This window comes from Dasypus novemcinctus, chromosome 12 (genome assembly GCF_030445035.2).
Source record: "Dasypus novemcinctus isolate mDasNov1 chromosome 12, mDasNov1.1.hap2, whole genome shotgun sequence".
Classification (NCBI taxonomy): Eukaryota; Metazoa; Chordata; class Mammalia; order Cingulata; family Dasypodidae; genus Dasypus; species Dasypus novemcinctus.
The window spans coordinates 99,298,486-99,319,279 of NC_080684.1; the positions used below are offsets into that span (position 1 = coordinate 99,298,486).

General features: G+C 52.7%; 1 protein-coding gene across 1 annotated transcript in view; it reads left to right on the forward strand.

The window, feature by feature from the left end:
• TAB1 (TGF-beta activated kinase 1 (MAP3K7) binding protein 1) overlaps positions 1–19,782 on the forward strand; it is a 29,964-nt gene extending 10,182 nt beyond the window's left edge. Inside the window, exons 2-11 of the mRNA XM_004447838.4 lie at positions 6,370–6,506; positions 6,881–7,034; positions 8,090–8,176; positions 8,699–8,837; positions 9,778–9,891; positions 10,816–10,927; positions 12,785–12,929; positions 13,882–14,104; positions 16,292–16,454; positions 18,050–19,782. Of these exons, the coding sequence (XP_004447895.1) occupies positions 6,370–6,506; positions 6,881–7,034; positions 8,090–8,176; positions 8,699–8,837; positions 9,778–9,891; positions 10,816–10,927; positions 12,785–12,929; positions 13,882–14,104; positions 16,292–16,454; positions 18,050–18,257 (1,482 nt within the window). The 3' untranslated portion in view covers positions 18,258–19,782. The remainder of the gene's footprint in view (positions 1–6,369; positions 6,507–6,880; positions 7,035–8,089; positions 8,177–8,698; positions 8,838–9,777; positions 9,892–10,815; positions 10,928–12,784; positions 12,930–13,881; positions 14,105–16,291; positions 16,455–18,049) is intronic.
• Positions 19,783–20,794: the final 1,012 nt, after the last annotated feature.

Genomic DNA, 20,794 nt, shown 5'->3' on the forward strand with positions numbered 1-20,794 from the left:
GTGCATGGGGCTCCCCTATGCGGGGGACACCCCCTGCGTGGCACAGCATTCCTTGCACGCATCAGCACTGTGCATGGACCAGCTGCACACAGGTCAAGGAGGCCTGGGGTTTGAACCACGGACCTCCCATGTGGTAGGCAGATGCCCTAACCACTGGGCCAAGTCCACTTCCCTTCCTTGTTTCTTTAGGAGGCACTGGGAGCCAAACACGGGACCTCCAGTGTGAGAGGGAGGTGTCTAACCGCTTGAGCCACCTGTGCTCCCTGCTTTGTTGTGTGTCTCATTCTGTTTCTCCTCCCCATGTCTCTTGTTTAGTCATCTTATTGCGTCAGTTTGCTGCACCTGCCCATCGCACCAGCTCACTGTCTTCTTTAGGAGGCCCCAGGATTTGAACCAGCAACCTCCCATGTGATGGACAGGAGCCCAGTTGCCTGAGCCACATCTGCTTCCCTGTCATTGGTTTTTTAGGGTTTTCCAGGTATAATGTCAGGTCAACGGCAAATAGAGACAGCTATATTTCTTTTCCAAGTCTTATGCTTTCATTCTTATCTCTTAGTCTACTTGCATTGGCTAACAACTTTGGTTCATTGTTAAATAATGGAGATAGTGGGCACCTTGCCATGTTTCTGATCCTAGTGGGAATACCTCTTGTGTTTCCCTATAATAAATGAGATGTTGGCATCAGGACTGAAGCATGTTAAGGAAGCATCCATCAATTTTTGTTTTCCTAAGTGTTTTTTAAAATCAGGAATGAGCAGAGACTTTCTTGACATAAACAATAGAACTGGAGTCCAGTTGACCAGAACACCACCTGACATGTTCATTACAGTAAACAAAATAAAATAATATGCTTCCAGTATATCACCAGTTCAACATAATGAAAATCAGATTTCAAAAAAAGAACTTCACTTTGTAGAAGTATCTAGACAAGTGCTTTATGACAAACCGGATGCTAGTTAAGTACGTTGACTGCTGTCATCTACGCAGGCTTTCTAATTTGGGATAGTTTGGTTTTCACACATTGGCCACGTGTGGGGGCAGCCGTCAGGGCAGCATCAGCCCACGTAGGAGAGCAGCGCTGTGGGGGCCAGTCATGAACTGCTCCGAGCTGGAGCTGTTCCTGTGCTGTCATACTGAAACGGCAAGTTCTGCAGCCACCTGTTAGAGCTCCCTCCCTGCCCCCCTCCCTCCCTCTTTTTTTAATGGCATATTTCTCAATGGCTAGTGGGCCCATTTGTTGCTTGGATATTCTTATTTTTTGGTGGGAAGATTTCAGGTACCTGAAAGCCTGTCTTCCTTGTGGGAAGCACTGTGATTGCAGCATCAATTACAAGTTTTGTGTCATGGGTGACAAATTTGTATTTTGTGTCTCATGTTAAAGGACAAGTTCAGTCCATCTTGATTGCACTTTTAATCACATACAGGATTCCAAAAAATATAAATTCTTTTCCACGTATGTCTTAATATAGCTGTGGCACTTTGGGGTGCTGAAGGGCCATCTTTTCAGGAGGAGGACATAGGATGCTCCTGATATGGGATGCTTTTGTTCTTCTGCTTAATCTTAGGTTTAATTTCATTCCAGTTGGCGGAGGTAGGAGACAGACCTTAGAAAAAGGAGTTTCTTTTGGAAGTGTATCGAGGCCTTTTTGAGGTCCCTGGCAATGGAGGTATACTAACCAAATCTAAAGCAGAGCTGATGATTGGCAACAAATCGGTTCCTCAAAATATAACAGATTCCTTGGCAATTAACTCTTTATCTTGACCGCAGAGGCTTTACTTGATCGCCCACATACCCCCACATAGACTCATATGCACACACACACACGGACACGGCAGTGAGCCACTTTCCCTGGTGATCACAGCAGAGAGGCCACGCTGACCTTCTCATGCTTCCTTAAATCTAATGGGCTTTTTTTCCACCTCAGGGTCCTTGCAAGTACTATTTCCTCTGCTCAGAAAAATGCCTACCTCCTTTTCTGGAAGGGTCACTGCTTTGTAGTCATTCAGGTATGGCTCAGAAGTCACCTCCCCAGAGAATCCTGCTCTCTACTTATCTCATCTAAAAGAGCCCACCCCATTATTCTGTCCCGTTACCCTGTTGCATTTTCTCCTTAGTACAGATCCGCGTCTGAAATCACTTGTTTGTTTATTACATTATATATTCAAAGTTTCTCCTTGAAAAGTGGCTTGGAAGCAAGGATCTTCTCTTGTTTTTTCTGCTATGTCTCCAGGGCCTAGAACTTTCAACAAATACCTGACTATATTAATTGAATATGTTGTAATTGCATGAATATCATTCATGGAGTCCAAAGACAAGTTTGTTCTTATGTTAAGAGAGACACTTGTTTTGCTTTCAAATGGGACAGGTCATGATTAGAGCTAGAAAGAGTTTTGTGTTATTGTGAAGAAATTTTTCTTTGCCTGTCTTGACCTGAAAGTGTTAAATGCCAGTTGTCATCAGAAATCCAGCTCATTTTGCTGTTTCCTTTCCATCAGTAAGTTTCAGTCATATTATCTGTTTTCAGAGGTGGTGAGTAAGCATTAGTTCCTCTTCAGGTATTGTGGTAAAATTGTATGAATGAAAAAAAATTCTATAAAAAAGACCTAAATAAGTAGACACACCATCTCGATGGATTGGAAGATTCAACATAGTGAAGATGTCACTTCTAACCAAATGTATCTTTAGGTTTAAAGCAGTCCCAATCAAAATCCCAGCAAGAATTTGAAGATGTTGACAAGCTGATTCCAAAATTTATATGGAAAGGCAATGGAACAAGAATTGCCAAAACAATTTTGAAAAAGAAGAATTAAGTCCGCAGAATCCTACTACCTGGTTTTAAGACAGTGTGAAATTGGTGGAGGAATAGAAATGTAGCTCAGTAGAGTCCAGAAGGAGACCCTCACAAATATGGCCAGGTAATTTTGGAAAAGGTACAAAAGTAATTCAATAGAGAGAGGATAGTCTTTTTAACAGATGGTTTTGGAACAACTGGACATCCAGTGAGAAAAAAACAAAGCAAAAACATTGACCTAAATCTCTCCTACCTTATACAAAAATGAACTCAATATGGATGGCAGGTCTAAATGTAGAATGCAAAACTATAAAACTTTTAGAAAGAAACCTAGGGAGAAGATGTTTGTGACCTGGAGCTAGTCAGAGTTCTTAGACATGACACCAAAAGCATGAACCACATGAAAGAAAAAAAATGGATAAAATGGAATTTCTCAAAATTAAAACTTTTGCTCTGCAAAAGATACTGTAAAAGACAAGGTGCAAGTTGGGAAAAATATTTGCAAATCACATATCTAACATAGGGCTTTTATCCAGAGTAAATAAAGAACTCTCAAAATTCAACAGTAATAAAACAACTAACCCAATTTTAAAATGGGTGTAAGACTTTAAATAGCAACTTTACCAAAAAGATATAAGGATGGCAGTTAAGCACACAAAAGATACTCAACATCATTAGCCATTAGGGAACTGCAGGTAAAGCCACCCTAAGATACCACTATATGCCTATTCGACTGGCTGAAATTAATTTTAAAGGAGGGGAAAAAAAGACAATACCATTGCTGGTGGGAATGCAGTGTATTACCACCACTCTGGAAAACGAATGGGCAGTTTCTTACAAATTTAAACATATATTTACCATTTGACCTAGTAATCCCACTCCTAGGGTATTTGTCCTAGAGAAATAAAAGGTTATGTTCACACAAACGCTATACATGAATGATTGATTCTAGCAAGTGGATTCCAGTTGTTAAGAACTGGGAGAAGCCCAAATGTCCTTTTGGATGAAAGGATAAACAAACTGCTACATCCAGACAGGAGAGAATGCTGCTCTTTGATATAGATGAACACACTGTTGATGCATGCAGTAATTTAGGGGATCTCAAAAATGATGCTGCACAAAAGAAGTTAGTCCCAGCAGTTTCCATACTATATAATTTCATTTATAGGACGTTCTTGAAAAGACAATACTATAGTGGTAGAGAATGGGTCATTGGTAGCCAGAATTTAGGAGTGGGGAGAGGGCCTGATTGCAAACAGGCAGCAGGAAGGAGTCTTTGGGGTGATGGAACTTTTCCGTATCCTGATCGTGATGGTGGTTCCTACATATATATATGTTTTAAAATTCATGGAACTATTGAGGCCTGCGCAGGCCCCAACCTGTCTGTGGTTTGGGGTTGCTATCTGCCTCATAAACCAAAATGGAGGATTTGTCTTCTGGGAAGACTAAGTGATCTTTTCCTTTGAAAAAGCCTCCTACATAGTTGGCTTTGGCATTTGCTAGGAATAGAAGGGCAGGGATTGAGCGCTTGTGAATCTAGGTGTTCAACTGAGGTGGAGAAAGACGAGACTGATAATAGCCACAAAGTCCAGAGTGGGGTGTAGATATCTCCAGAGCATGTTACTGTTAACTCAGCCTGGGCTCATGACAGTCATAAGTGGATTTCCTAATAATAAATTAATGACAGTTTCCAATAAATAAATAAATAAAATTCATGGAACTGTATGCCAGAAAAGTCGATTTTACTATATGTTATTTTTTAAAGAAAAACAAACTCCCACACCCTGCAGAAGTTGCTCTAGGGTACAAAGCACACAACTAAAGTGTTAGATGGCTGCAGCATGAAAGCAATTAAAATGGAAAAAATCTATAAAGAAAAACTCATTCCCTGCAGTATGCAAATAAACCAAAGATGAAATTTGCCACTAGAGCTAACTGCAGGCTATTTATATATCTGATTGCTAAAGCCTATTGAAGTGATTTTCATCCTTTTTTGAAGACTGTTACTCCTAACCTGTAAGAAACCATGCCTAGTATTCTTGCTTGTTTAATATTTCAATAAGGCTCTTCATCTGAGTTTTAATTATTTTCCTTGAAGTTGAACTTTGCTTCTTCCACTTATTTAATTCAGTAATTTCTTCCAGGGTGGTCCTGGGAATGCCCTTGTGAGCAAGGCGTAGTTCCCGCATCAAATGGGGAGCTGGGTGGCTTGGGGCAGGGCGCTCACCTGGGCCTTGATTCAGAGTTATTTCTGAGGCTTAAAAAAATACAGGGAATGGATGTAGCTCAGTGGTTAAGCATCTACTTCCCATGTACAGGTTCAATCCCTGGTACCTCCTTAAAAAAAAAAATACAGATGCTCAGGGCTCACCCCAAGAAGATTCAGAATCAGAAAGTTGGGAGCAGATGTAGCTCAGTGGTTGAGTGTCTTTTTTCCATGTATGAGGCCCCAGTACCTCCTGAAAAAAACAAAAAACAGCAACTCTCCCTGGGGAGTGGATGTAGCTCAGTGGATGAGCTCCTGCTTTCCATGTACTAGGTCCTAAGTTTAATCCCCGGTGTCTTCTAAAAAAATAATCCCAGAGGAACTGCTTTGATGGTGCAGATAGACATTATTTGATAGACTCGGACGGTTCACTGAAGACAGAAGACCAGGGCTAAGATCCTCAGGAAGTCTGTGTTGTGTGTGTCCTTCTGATAGCAGGGACTGCAGTGTGGTCCCCAGTGGGAAGGTCTGTAACCCCCCTAACTCTGGCTCCCTGCTTTGTCTTAGCAAAACAGTCACTTTGGAAACCATCACTGCAAGAGTCAGTGCTCTAATGAGGACTTGAGGAGTTAGAGGCTTCCCATAATGGTGGACTCAGGGAGGTAAAGATTACCATCGAGTGGCGAAAAGTCTGGTTCTTTTTCGAAGTCAAGATAAATTCAAGAGCTCGCGGCTGCCACCTCTCATGACCTTTAATTGATCCTTTTGCTGGGAGAGCCACGTGCTGTGGCCACCCACAGGGTTGGCTGTGGGGCTCAGGCCGCGGGCTCAGGCCTCTGCTGCTTTTTCAAGGTTGCCAAGCTGCCCCCTTGCCTTCCCTCATAGCCTCTGACCGCCCCAGAGGAGGGGCTGCTTGGTAGCTCTGGTTCCTCAGGACCTGCGAGGAGCCTGAGGTGAGCTCTAGATGCCTCAGAGCCCAGGCCCTCAGAGGGCCCTCCACATGGCATCTTCACAGCTGGTTTTGACCTATTATCTAAAGGATCTGTTTCTTTCACTGTGTTAAGTGTTTATATAGGAAGTTCCCCAAATAACCGACACCTGGCTAACAGGAGTCCTGGCTTATAAGCGTCCTTGCTTACAGAATGGCTGCTAGCTCACCTTGTTCCACCCCTGTCCCAAGACCCTTTCTACAAAACAGAGACCAAAGCCAGTTAGCTATGCTACGAGCATCGTCGTTTCCCTGAAGGAAGTGGAACCTTCTGCACGGGGCTCTGGGCCTTCTAGGATTTTGTTGGAGAAGAAAAAGAAGGGGAGGTGGGGTCTGCCTGGGAGGAAGGTGGCACCTCACCGCTTCCTCGTTCCCTCCCCCAGGAGCAGCAGCCAAGCTGGACGGACGACCTGCCACTCTGCCACCTCTCTGGCGTCGGCTCAGCTTCCAACCGCAGCTACTCTGCTGATGGCAAGAGCACCGAGAGCCATCCGCCAGAGGACAACTGGCTCAAGTTCAGGTGACAGCGACAGTGCCAGCAGCGCTATTCTGGCTCCAAGAAGTTGGTTGGCAAGCAAGAAGAGGCCCCCCTTTGCAACTGTCTTGTGTGGGTTTGCCTGTGAGGTGGTGGCCTCTGCCGCTGCCCCTTCCACATCCAGGCTTCCAACCAGTCGAGGGCCTGCTCCGTTGGTGGGTAGCGACCACCCAGAGGGTCATGGCTGGAGTGGAACCGTGGTCAGAGTGGGGACCCCACGCGGGCCCCAGGAGCTGCACCTGCTATTTCTTTGGTCTCTCCCCGGCTTCTCCCCTTCCCCCCCTCCACCCAGGAGCTAACATCACTCTTCTGTGAGCCACTAGGCTCAGGCCTCCTTCCGCCCTCTCCCTCTCTGTCAGGAGTGAGAACAACTGCTTCCTCTATGGCGTCTTTAATGGCTACGATGGCAACCGGGTGACCAACTTTGTGGCCCAGCGGCTTTCTGCAGAGCTGCTCCTGGGCCAGCTCAACACCGAGCACACGGAGGCCGACGTGCGGCGGGTGCTGATGCAGGTAATGGTGCTGGGGCTGCTGGCAGCCACCTCACATAGACCACTCCCCTCGAACTCAGGCCCACCTGCAGACCCTGCCAGCTCTTTTGCCCCTGGCCAGTACCAGGAGCATCTCCCGTAGCAGGGGCTCCCCATATGCCTGGGAGCTCCAGTCCTTCCCATGACTGGCAGGGCTGGCTCTGCAGGAGACGCGCGCAGTTGGAGGGAGGTGAGCACCAGCCGGTGCCTCCCAGTGTGGTTGCCGCCAGCGTCCCTGGGCTTCGGGGACCAGGCCTGGCCTCCGCTTCCTGGCTGGCTGGTGTCTCGTGTTCTAGTTCTGTTTCTGCGTGTTGTTTTGTTTTTCCTCCTGGTGTCTCCTTTTAGAAGCATATCTGGAGACTTTTGAGTTTTATGTGAGAAGGATGAGTCATGTTTCTCAGGAACACATTCCCAGTCTTTTTTCTGCCCCAGCACCTGGGGGCCAGTGCACCCCCCTGGCTTCCTGGCTCCTGTGCCTGATTCTCAGGAAGTCACACACATCAGGCGGAAGGGATCAGCTTGACCTGAGTCGAGGAGCCAGCGGAGGACTTGGAGCCTTCCACCCAGTGGCCGTAGCAATGGTCCCAGTTGGCACTGATCTAGCACATACTCTGAGTCAGGGGCTGTGCTGAGTGTTAAAGGTGGGACACCTGCCAGCATCCTCTAGACGGTTCTTATCTCCGTTTTGTGGATGAGGAAACTGGGGTTACACTTGGCAGTGGCAGAGCCGGAATTCACACCCAAGTGGTCTGAATCCAACCTGGGCTCTTAACCTGTGCGATGCCCCCTGTGGAATGCACGCACACAGCCATACCCTCCCCTGGGGCAGGATGTCTTTGTCAAAGAGGTTGATCCGGAGGGGGTAGTGGTGCCTTGCAGTGCTGTGTGTGAGGCAGGACCAGTGTGTGAAAAATCTCCGTCACCTAAGGACTTGCTGGGAATCCAGTTTGTTGCTATTAATGGGGGATAGTTCAGCATTAAGTGACAGTTGGTGTTTTGAACCAACCTTTGCCCTCATGCCTTTTCCTGTCCCTCCAGGCCTTTGACGTGGTGGAAAGGAGCTTCCTGGAGTCCATCGATGACGCATTGGCTGAGAAGGCGAGCCTCCAGTCCCAGCTGCCAGAGGTAACCTCCTTAGCTTATAACCCAGGAGACGTCAAGGCCTGCGTGTACCAGGAACAGGGACTCATCCACCGTATCACTGCCCGGCTGTTGGTGCCCCTGGGCCAGGGTGGCGGAGGGTCTGGGGATGGTTCCTGACTGGGTGACGCTGTTGGGCAGCGATGGGTTTGCCTTCTGAGCGGCTCTCTTGCTCGCTGTCGGCAGCTTCACTCTGAGGCTCAGCACTGGGGGCGGGCAGCAAGGGGCGTGAAGAAAGCTCCTCCCCTCGGTTCATAGCCTCATCATCTCTACCCGCTCACATCCCTCACGGCACTGGAAAAGCCGGCCTCTGACTTCTGGCCCACATGGCACAAACTGCGCTCATCTCCGGCTTGCCTGGAGAGAACTTGCCATGTCCTGGCTGTGCCATGGCTTGTCCCTTTGCCCTCCAGGCCCTCAGATCCGGCGCTCTAAGGGAGGGAGGAGGCTGGTAAGATGTTGCCGCAGACCTGTCCTGCTCTCACGTGCTCTGCCGGTGGGTTATAGGGTGTCCCTCAGCACCAGCTGCCTCCTCAGTATCAGAAGATCCTTGAGAGACTCAAAGCGTTGGAGAGGGAGATCTCAGGAGGAGCCATGGCCGTTGTGGCAGTCCTTCTCAACAGCAAGCTCTATGTCGCCAACGTTGGTGAGCTCCTGCCTGTCCTAGGGAGGGTGCTTGGGGGGCTGGGCAGGGAGAAGGTCAGCCTGCAGGGTTGCTACATGCTTTGGGCACTCTTCTTTCCAATCAGGTAAGATGCTTTGAACCCCAAATCCTCTGAGGCCATTTAGATATTTTCCCCTCTTAACTCTACACAAATGAGCAGTGCAAGCTGGAGGGAAATTTTGAATTGAGAGAGAAAGAGCACAGGTGGCAGGCAGGTTTCCAGAGCCCCGAACTGGCTGTGAGTCTTGGGGAAGGGGTGTCCCTCTCTGGGTGGGCTTCAGTGTCTCCATCTTCTGGAAGAGAAGGGCCTGCTGTGGAACACCCTCTCAGTATACCCATGAATGGCAGTGAAATGTGGCTGGGTGTCAGATGGAGGGCGGGGGGCCACAGATATTTAGGCAAAGCTGGACCGTCTGGGAACCAGAGAAGCCTGTACAAGGACCAGCTTAAGAACTTTGTAGACCCAACTGATGATTTCCTTCCCTCTCTTCCTTCATTATAAGAAAATGTCAAAAACATAAAATAATAAAGTGGATGGTATTTAATGAACCTGGTCCCAAATTATCAATTCTTGCCCAATCTTGTTTTATCTGCGACCTACCCACTCCCTTCGTCCCCACATTATTTTGAAGAAAATCCCAGACATTACATCATAATATGTGCAAATATTTCCATTATCTCTAGAGAAAAGTTCTCTTCCTAAAATCATAATCCTGTTATCACACTTCAAAAGTTTAACCTAATTCCTTGATATCATCAGTTATTCCTGGCTGGCAGCTTTTACCCAGTGGTCTAAGTCTATTTTGTTTGCCCTTTTCAAGGATTTCTACACCTGAGATGCTTACCTTTTCTTTTAACTTTTCAATATGTCCTTTTTCTCCTTACGCTTGGTCTGTGTTCAACTGCTCAAATTTTGCTGCAGGTACAAACCGTGCTCTTTTATGCAAATCCACGGTGGACGGATTACAGGTGACGCAGCTGAATGTGGACCACACCACGGAAAACGAGGATGAGCTCTTCCGCCTTTCGCAGCTGGGTGAGTGGGCCAGGGGTCACTGGGTTGAGGGGGGGCTGCCCCCCGTGGGCTCGTCCCTCCCCTCCTTTGGAGACTGTGCAGAGAGCTGCGTGTGGTTGCGGGGCGGTGGCCCTGGGCTCTGGGACTGGCTTGCCTGAGGGCGAAGCCCAGCTCTGCGCACTCGCTGGTGCCTCACACGTTCCTCGTCTGTGTGATGAGCATAATGACACTTGCCTTGGTGTATTGTGAGAATTAAAAGAATTGATAGGTATAAAGGGCTTTAAAGAGTATTTGGCACAGAGCAGGAGGAGATTGAGCAGAGGCTGGAGAAGTCGGGATTCCAGCTGCTGCCTCTGCACTCTCCGGCTCTTCCCAGAGTGCTCCTTGTGGGGCCGGGGACCCTGGGGACTTTCAGGCCAGCCGCTCTCCAGGGCACCCTCGGGTCGCTACATTTCCTCTTCAGTGCATCCTTGTTGCCTTTTTTTTTTTAAGATTTATTTATTTTATTTAAACCCCCCCTTCCCCCGGTTGTCTGTTCTCTGTGTCTATTTGCTGCGTCTTGTTTCTTTGTCCGCTTCTGTTGTCGTCAGCGGCACGGGAAGTGTGGGCGGCGCCATTCCTGGGCAGGCTGCACTTTCTTTTGCACTGGGCGGCTCTCCTTACGGGGCGCACTCCTTGCGCGTGGGGCTCCCCTACGCGGGGGACACCCCTGCGTGGCGTGGCACTCCTTGCGCGCATCAGCATTGCGCATGGGCCAGCTCCACACCGGTCAAGGAGGCCTGGGGTTTGAACCGCGGACCTCCCATGTGGTAGACGGACGCCCTAACCACTGGGCCAAGTCCGTTTCCCCCTTGTTGCCTTTTGGTGGATGGGTCTCTGCCCCCTTCTTTTTATTCTTCTTTATAAACAAGGGATGGGGTCGCTGAGTTACTCTCCCTCTGGTAGGTTTGGATGCGGGAAAGATCAAGCAGGTGGGGATCATCTGTGGGCAGGAGAGCACCCGGCGCATCGGGGATTACAAGGTCAAATACGGCTACACTGACATTGAACTACTCAGGTAGGTGGCCAGTCAGCTGCTTTGCCCCATCCCCCTCCATTTGTGTGGAAGACCAGAGGGCCTGGGGCACGGGAAGATGCTGGGCTCCAGGGCAAGAGGTGCTGCTGAAGTTAGAGCCCGAGGAGACCTTTGCCCCCAACGGGACAGGCCGCTGCCCTGATCCTGAAGGGCGGTGTGAACAAGGGGTGGCATCAGGGACCGGCCAGAGCCAAGAGCAGCACTTCTCCCCACAGGAAAGGCCCAAGCCGAAGGCCTGCTGGTCAGTGCTGAGTGTGGCTGGGGCCAGGGCCAAGGTGGGGACGAGTTTCACATTTCCCCTCCAAGGAAGCATCCCTTCTCGGTGTCAGCAGTGATGTGAGCAACACTGACTGTGAAACCGTATTGTGCCAAGGCCGCGCAGAGCACTTCACACGCATCCATCTATTCAGTTCTCACTCTGGCCCTAGGAGGTGGGTATGTACCCACCCCAAAGCACTGACATGGGAGGAAATTGAGGCACAGAGACCTTGAGAGCCTGCCCTGGTCTTAGGACTAGCAAGGGACCGAGGCAGGCCGTGCACCCCGGGCTAACCACTGGCTTATCTGCATGTGGGAATGTTGGCTAGGAAAATGAGCACGTCTCCATATGGGCTGCCCGTTAGGGCACATGGGGGCATTGCCAGAACTGTGGGGAGTCATGCTGGCAACTCCTTCATCAACACCAGGCCTCCTGTTTTAGAAAGTGCACATTCCGACTCTTTACCTGCACAGGATATAGACCATTGAGTGTTGTTTGTTTGTTTTTAGGAGGTACTGGTGGAGGAACCTAGGACCTTGTACATGGGAAGCAGGCGCTCAACCACTGAGCTACATCTGTTCCCCAGTGTCTTTTTTTTTTTAAAGATTTATTTATTTATTTAATTCCCCCCCCCTCCCCTGGTTGTCTGTTCTTGGTGTCTATTTGCTGTGTCTTGTTTCTTTGTCCGCTTCTGTTGTCGTCAGCGGCACGGGAAGTGTGGGCGGCGCCATTCCTGTGCAGGCTGCACTTTCTTTCACGCTGGGCGGCTCTCCTCACGGGAGCACTCCTTGCGCGTGGGGCTCCCCTACGCGGGGGACACCCTTGCGTGGCACGGCACTCCTTGCGCGCATCAGCGCTGCGGCCAGCTCCACACGGGTCAAGGAGGCCCGGGGTTTGAACCGCGGACCTCCCATATGGTAGACGGACGCCCTAACCACTGGGCCAAAGTCCGTTTCCCACCCAGTGTCTTTCTTGATAGCAGCTCCCAGGGTCCTGTCGGGTGACTGTATGAGCAGTCCTCTGCCCCACCCACTTGGTGGCCGCACAGGATGTTTCCAGACCTTACTCTTCTGAAGAATGTTGCTTCGAATGTCCTTGAGTGCTTGCCTCTGTGTGCACATACACATGTTGGAAGTATTTGACGGTTAATGACTCTTGATACCATGACAGTAAATGATCCATGTATCTGGGGGTCTTAGTTAGCTTGGACACCTGTTTTGGAAGAGACCAAGCGATAGCAAGAGGAGCGGGCTTTTAAAAGATGGACCATTCCTCTCCCATCTCTCTGCCGCCACCCTGGGCTCTGGTGAACAAATGCGGAATGGGCTGGAACTGGACATTTTACCCTGCTCCGCACTGGCTTTTTCTGGTCCTCTGAGCTTTATTTTAGTAGCTGTCCTCAGAAGACACATCCATTTCTGATTTTCTCTTCCACTATTTCTTTTCCTCTTGGCTGGTGGTGTGTCCTGTGTTACATTCTGGGTATAGAGTCCTCCCCTCAGAGAATCCCAGTGCACCCAGGGGCCCTTCCAAGCAAAGCTCTCCCCTCCACTGTCTCCCCTCCACTCTCTTCCCCGTAGTGCTGCCAAGTCCAAGCCCATCATCGCAGAGCCTGAAATCCACGGTGGACATCCAGTGGACGGGGTCACCGGCTTCCTTGTGCTCATGTCTGAGGGGCTGTACAAGGCCCTGGAGGCAGCCCACGGACCTGGACAGGCCAATCAGGTGCGCTGGGCAGGCAGAACGGGTGGCTGCAGGGCAGAGCCAGGCTGGCGGCGGTCGTGAACCCTGCCACTTCATCCTGACCAGTCCTCCCACCCAGCGCTGAGGTGCTCAGGGAGCCAGAGTGCTGGTTCTCCATGCTTTGTCCTTTTTACAATTATGAGGAAAAAGCCTTTCCCATACCTGGTTCTCAGGCTTTTCACCTGTTTTACTCATCATTCCTTCCAGTAGTCTTGTAACATGCAGGCGGCAGGGGCTTATTCTGCGTAGTGTTGGAGAACTTGAGCCCACAGAGTTCAGGACCTGCTGGAGGTGACGGCTGGTTGGTGAAGGGGTGGAGCCCTTTACCAAGGCCCCTGCCCTCCTGCCTCTGCGCCCTCCTGCCTCTGCCAGGCGGCGTCCGCCCTCTCCTAGAGGCCTTCATATCTGTACTTTGCGCCTGGTCATCAAGGTGGTTTTTTTTTTGTTCTTTGTCTTGATCTTCACAATAGAATTATCCAGTGACCTTCTACTAGATTCTAGAATACAATGGACAGTGGGCTTTTCTAAGGACAGGAACCCTAACTTTATTCCTGTATTACCAATTCCTGGCAAAAGGTCTGGCACATCATAGCCTACGATAGTTTTGTTCCAGGAAAGAGAGCTTAATAATGACCAGTATTACTGGGCATTTGGGTCTACAAATTGCTTTCACAGCCATTGAGTTACTTAATCCTCTTAATAATCCAGTAAGCTGGATATTTTCCTCATTTTTAAAGGTAAGGAAGCCAACAATCAGAGCGATCGCAAGGTCACATAGCTTTTCTAATGAGAAAGTTCTAGAAGGATTATCCCAAATACCTTGAAAAGATCGCATTGCAAGCTTGGCTGGCAGGGACTTCCTTCACCTGCTAGGCCAGTGACCCCAGAAGATCCTGATTGAGGGCCCTGAGATTTTGCCTTCCCCCACGCCCAGGAGATCGCCGCAATGATCGACACTGAGTTTGCCAAGCAGACCTCCCTGGACGCAGTGGCCCAGGCCGTGGTGGACCGAGTGAAGCGTATCCACAGTGACACCTTTGCCAGTGGTGGGGAACGTGCCAAGTTCTGCCCACGGCATGAAGACATGACCCTGCTGGTGAGGAACTTTGGCTACCCCTTGGGTGGAATGAGCCAGCCCGCATCGGCCCCTGCCCCAGGTACGTGTGGTGCACAGACAGGCCGCCCTGGCTGCTCTGTCTGGAGCGCTGGCTGAGGCCGGGGGCCGCTGTCTGCAGTGGGGATGGAGTCGGAGCCAGGGGACTGGTTTGAGCGATTCCAACTTTGGCTAACTTTTTTTTTCTCCCATATTAATCTTAGAGTTTTATGCAGGTTCAATTTTAACAGATGTGCCAGGGAGAGAGCCCACAGGAAAAGGTGAAGCCCCCAGATGCCCGAGGAGGGGGCAGATCCCCAAGCCTCTCTGAGCTGGGTTTTCTTTGTAAAATGAGGGTAACAGTGCCTGCCCTACCACACCCTAAGTTGGGGAGCCTTTTAAGAGCAGGAGGCTGCAGCACCGCTAGGGCCTTTCAAGTGCTGGGCCCTTCCCCCCTGTGCTCTGTTGCCTTTAGTCCTAAAGAGTGGGCCCCCATTGTACAAAAGAGGAAGCAGGCCCAAGAAGCCGGCAGCTGCTAAATGGAGCAGCTGCAGCAGCAAACAGTTTGGTGGTTCCTCAAAAGGTTGAGCACACTCACATATTCCCCAGCAGTTCTCTCTGTCCTTGTCCAAGAGTTGAGATCAAGGAATCAAACAGTTACCTGTGCTCACTGCAGCATTAATCACAGAAGTCAAATGTGGAAGCTAAGTATCTATCATAGACAAAGAAAACATGATCTGTACATGTGAGAGAGTATTATTCAGCCTTAAAAAGGAAGGAAGTTCTGATAGGTGTTGCAATGTGGATGAACCTTGAAAACATTATGCCAAGAGAAATAAGCCAGACACAAAGGACAGCTAGTATGTGATCCCACTGGTGTGAGATATCTAGAAGAAGCAAATTCATAAAGACAAAAAGAGGTTACCAGGGGCTGGGGAGATGGAGAGACGGGAATGGGGAATTTTTGCTAATGGTTACAGAGTATCTATTTGGGGTGATAAAAAAGTTTTGAGAATACATAGTGGTGATGTAGCACAACCTTATGTAATTAATGCCGTCAAATCTTACACTCAAAAAGGATTAAAATGGCAAATTTTATGTTCTCACAACAGAAAAAAGAAGAAAGGACCTGGGACAAGGTTAGGCATCTGGACAGATTGGCCTGGGCACCGTCCTTCAGCCGCATCAGGGGTGCAGGGGATGAGCGATTTTACTTTCTCCCTCTTTGGTTTCTAAGTCAAGGGGCTTGGCAGGAGAAGTGACTGGCCCTCTCTGTGCTCCCTCCCCGTGCCGCCTGGAGTCAAAGCCTTCCCTTCCCCAGGACCGCGTTCCTTTTGCCTTATTAAAATAAGCAAACCTTAGCACAGAAGCATGCGCAGATGGATTTTGTTCTTCCACAGACACCAGGGTTACCGGAGTGTCTCTTGTTATTATTTTAATGGTATTTTTATTGGACCAACCTTAAGTAGAAGCAGACTTAGTCCCCTGGATTAAGGGTACGTGGGGAGCGGGCAGTAACCTTCCACTGAGGCCCCTCAGGCGCTCAGCTCTGGGCACAGGGATGCTTTCCTCGTGGAAGGAGACCCCAGCCCGGCCCGGCCTGGAAGAGTTTCCATCAGGGATCTTCCTGAACTGTCCTTGAGGGCAGAGAGCCAACTTAGGGCTCAGGGAGGGAGGCAGGGCCCCGGCTTCCCCTCAGCCCCTCCCCAGAGGCCCTGGAACTGCCGCTGCCTATGGCCCTGCTATTAGCAGAACGCTCTGGGTTCTGGCCTCTAGGTTCTTGACTATATCACAGAAAAGAGTTTAAGGACACGCCGTAGGGGAGGCAAGAGAATAAGCAGTTTATTAAGAAATAGGAAAAGAGACAAGCACACAATCCGAGACAGGGACTCATGGAAGAGGCGGGTACAGGAGGCCGCAGGTTTGGCCTTTTTAAGACCTTTCCTCCTTCCCCTTCCTAATTTGGGGAGGGGCCACAACTGTTTGCTGTTCTGATTAGTCGCCCCTCCTGTGAGCTGTGGGGGGGCGGGCAAAGGGAGGCCTGTTTGGAGCTCTCCAGGGCTTCCCCTTTACCCTGGAAAGAGTTCCAGATGGGACCTCTTGGCCAGGGTCTGGGGGGGCGGTCTTTCTGGCTTTGTTCTTAGGAGCAGGGGCTTTCCAGGTGGGGTCACACGGCCTAGTTCTCTGCCAGGTCCCAGTTGCCCACCCTCTCTCCCTGTCCTGACCTGCCTCCCTGCCACTCTCTTCCCAGCTGCAGGAGGCCGTGTCTACCCCGTGTCCGTGCCTTACTCGAGCGCCCAGAGCACCAGCAAGACCAGTGTGACGCTCTCCCTCGTCATGCCCTCCCAGGGCCAGATGGTCAACGGCGCCCACAGCGCGTCCACCCTGGACGAAGCCACACCCACCCTCACCAAGTAAGCTGCACCCCCCACCCCCAGCCCCTCTGGGGCCACCCCAGCAGGAGCTGCTCCATGGTGTGTCACAGGGACAGTTCTTGGTGCCTGGCCAGAGATGGCCATGCGGCCTAGTCCTGTGGAGAGAAACTCTGGATGAGCTGCCCTGGGGTCTCATACCTCCCCAGTTCTCCAGCGCCGTTCCGGGGTGAGACGCGGCAGGAAGAGGCAGGCCCGCTGGGCCCAGCAGCCCACGAAGATGAGGTGGAGGTTGGCAGGGAGCGGCAGCCAGGCCCCCATTCAGGCCCCTGCTCCTGCTTCCTATGGGTCCCCCAGAAAGGCTCCCGTGTCCAGGGAGGGTTCTCCCCCCTCACCCATCTTGGAGAGTGTGGGGTGGGGTGGCATCCCCCATGGCGCTGTGCTTAGGGTGGATTGCTCGGGCCTGTGCTGGCCTGCCAGGGTCCAGCTTTCTAAGCTGCCCACTGCTGGCCTTGAGCTCTCGAGGCTAAGGAGGGTAGAGGTCGCAGGGTCTGGACCTGGGCAGGGCGGAGGCCCCCTCCCACCTGCAGGCCTGCCTGACAGGTCTGGCGTCCACCCCACCCCCTCACTTCTGTGGAATTTGAACCTCCCCCCCCACTGGCACACCAGGGAACCGGGATCTGCTTTTCACATTCCAGCCCTTCAGGGACTCAGGGAGGGGCCACACCCAACCCACTGGGGGCCAACAAGATGCAGCCAGTGGGCAGGGCCTGGGGAGGAGGGGGCCTGCTTCCCGCAGCCCACAGGCCCTCCCTTCTCCCCGCCCCACCTCTGAGCTGGCAGCTGCCTGCCGTGGGGGGAGGGGCGGTCTCTCCCCAGCCTGGCAGGGCTGCCCAGAGGGAGCTGCCCAGCTGTGTACCCAAGGCAGGGGTGACACCACAGTCCCCAGGCAAGACAGGGAACCCACCAGTCTCTGCCTCAAACTGCCTGGACCTTCAACAACCTCTGTCCGTCCGGCCAGCAGCAGAGCACTGGTCCCCCCGTGGGCCAGGCCGCACAGGTGCTGTGCTGTGCTCAGAGCTCACAGCGGTGATTGCTGGCTATGAACTGGGCGCCCAGAAGCTTTGGGAACACAAATGCTGGTCCCTGCCCAGCTGGAGGGAGGGACACGGGGGAGGGGAGCGAGGAAGGTTTTCTGGGAGAAGGGCCCTTGCCTGCCTCTGGTAAGTGGGGTCTGGATTAGGAAGGTTTGGGAGAGACCGGAATGGCTGCCCCCTAGCCCTGCGCGTCCAGGAGAAGGTTGTGGCTGACAGGAGTGCTCCGTATCTGTGCCGCCCCAGCAGCCACCACTGGTCACACGTGGCCATGGAGCCCTTGAGCTGAGCCTTCTATTTTATTTCATTTTAGTTCATTTAAATGGCCTCATGTAGCAGGTTCTTCAAAAATACTTTTGACTTTTCTTCTGCCCTTGAAAGCATCTGGCTGGACCAGTTTTTGTGCTTACGTTTGCCAGAGGTGCCTATGGCCCAAGGGACTGGGCCAGAAAGAGGCTGGCAGAGGCCAGGGCCACTGTGACCCCAGCTGAAGGCCAGTGCCCTCCAGCCAGCTGCCCTGATGGACCCCTCTTGTCCCTGCAGCCAGAGCCCGACCCTGACCCTGCAGTCCACCAACACTCACACGCAGAGCAGCAGCTCCAGCTCCGACGGGGGCCTCTTCCGCTCGCGGCCGGCACACTCGCTCCCGCCCGGCGAGGACGGCCGCGTTGAGCCCTACGTGGACTTCGCGGAGTTTTACCGCCTCTGGAGTGTGGACCATGGCGAGCAGAGCGTGATGACAGCACCGTAGCTCCAGCCGGGCAGTGCAGCCTTCTCAGGGCCAGCCCAAGCAAGGCCTTGCGTGGGAGCGAGGAGCCCCACTCAGGCAGGGGTGGGCTTTGCGCCTTTTTCTGAGAGTACAGCCCCCAGGCCTCAGCCTGCACTACCGTCGTCCTGTGGCTCTCGAGGGTGCGGTGCAGGCTGGACCGTTGTATGGACCTTGTATATACCTTGTACAGGAGGCCAGTGGCCAGCCTCAGCCCGAACCATCTCCACCTCCCGAAATGCGCGGCCTGTGAGCCACATGCCACAGGCCCAGCAGGCACTGCCTTCTCAAGGCCACCCCCCTACCCTCTCCCCTGGATGAGCCCACAGCGGCTGCCTCCACCCGTCACTGGGCGCTGGGTGCCCTTCTCCAGCCTCTCAGGCCCAGGCTCCTCAATCCAGAGTGCCCCTGGTGAGGCTTGCACCTTCGAAGCCAGCCCTGCACCTGGGAAGAGCAGCAAAGCATTTGGGGGCTGGGGTGGCAGCAGAGGGGACAGGTGAAAAGTGTGAAAAAACCAGCCTACGGAACTGGGGAACTGGTCCTGGAGAAGCACGGACTCCAGAAAGGGGAGTGAGCAGCCTAGGGTGATGGCTTCTCCGAGAAGGGGGAACAGGGTGGGGTGGGGTGGGAGAGGGAAGGACTTGCCGGAGCCTGAATCACGCTGAGTGGCTCCAGCTCTGCTCTTGTCTTCCTGGTGCAGGGGCGGCCACAGGCTGGGGGTGACTGTGATGAATGAGCTTCCACAGCTGTGACTCTTGACTGGCTCCAGCGTAACTGGCTAAGGCTTGTCGGCCCAGCTGTGGAACTCCTTGGAAGGAGTTCAGAGGGGGAGAGCCTGCGGGAGGCACGGGCTTCGGGAACGCGTGACCACAAACCCTGGAGGTGGCTGGTCGGCCCGGGCCCTGAGTGAGGCCATTTCATGCCTGTCCTGTCTTGGGGGTAGGGCAGTGGGCGCCAAGGCCGCCAGCTGGGATTGCCACCCCCTTTTCAGAGGAGGCTCAGGTCCAGAGAGGCTCAGAGCTTGCCCTGCTCCCATAGTCAGTGACCCCAGAGCCATGGCCGTTCTCATCAGTGGCCACAGCTCCCCTGGTTCCTGCCGTGGCTTGCCAGCTCCCAGCCTCCGAGCCCCACAGTGCCCCAGAAGTGGCCCGGCAGGGCTGGCCTGCTGCCACGCCTCCTTTGGTGAGCTGGGCTCCTGCTAAATAAATTGCACAGCCCCTGCTCACTTGTCCTCCTGGAAGAGGTTTCTCCTGTGGCAGAGCAGGGTCCCAGTGCAGTCCCAGAGAGCCTGGGGTTCCTGAGGAAGCGGCAGTATAAGCAGAGAAAAACACGGGGCTTGGCAAAGGGCCCTGACTCCCCCTCCACTCTAACATCACCTCTTCTGCAGGTGAGCGGATTTAAGGCACAGTCACAAAGGCTTCAGAACAAAGGGAATTCTCTCTCGGTCTCTAGAAATAGAATCCCTTTTTCAATGCAGTAAAGAAATAATAAATGCTGGCCTCAGACTGTAGTATTAATAGTACTTTTACTCGTCTCGCGGGGTGTGCCGGGGAGGGGGTGGGGGTGCTGCCGCCTGCCTGCGGAGGGGTAGGGTGCCCGGCACCGAGTGGCAGCACTGGGACTCAACTGTAGGCCCCCAGCTGCTCCACGCTGCTGCCCGCACAGCCGGAGGTGGTCCGGTGCCCCTCCAGCGAGTGACAGGTGGCTCCCACCCTGGGCCAGAACCGACAGGCCTGTGGGCAGGGGCGGGGCCTCGGGGCCGCGCTCATGCTCCAACTCCGCGGAGTGAGTCCAGGTCCTCGGTGTGCCAGGAGTGGTGCCCCCGGTCGCCGACAGCCCTCGCCCACTCGCCAGCCAGCAGGTGTTCAGGCCTTCTTTTGTTCCATTTTGGTTTTGCTCGGGTGAAGAATATTCTATAAACACCAGTCCTGCAAAGTGCCCCTTCCTGCTTTCTGTGACTTGAGAGTTCATGTTTCTAACAAGACAGTCTCTGCTAAGATGGACGTCGTGCCTGCCTGGACTGCAGCCAAGCTCGGTGTTTGCGCTTGTGCGCTGAGGTCCCCTCTGCTGGGGAGGGGCTCCCTGCAGGGGGCTCTGCTCCCAGGACTGCCTTCAGGATCTGCCTGCCTGTGAGCACGGCGCCTCCTTGGCCCCCCCGCTGACCACCCCTGCTGGCCCCTGCCCGCTTCTGGAGCCGTTGCTTCAGCCACCCTGTCGGGGAGGGGTGAGCTGGCCCGTTTCTCAGACGAGTAGCTGAGGCCCAGAGGTGCTGGCATAGTCCTGGCCACCGGCGGCCACCATCCACCCCTCAGCCCCCAGGCCTCCCAGCACCCGCTTCACCCAGGCGTGGCGGAGGGTACTGCCCTGCTGGCCTTGTCCCCTGTCCTCCTTGGTGTCCCTTAAGTGCCACTTGAGCCTGTCTTCTGTGGGCAGGCGGAGGTGAGAGGGACGCTGTCCACACCCAGGGTCCTGTTGGTTAAGGCGTGAGGTGCGGTGCAAAGCGGGGAGAGCTAGGTGGTCAC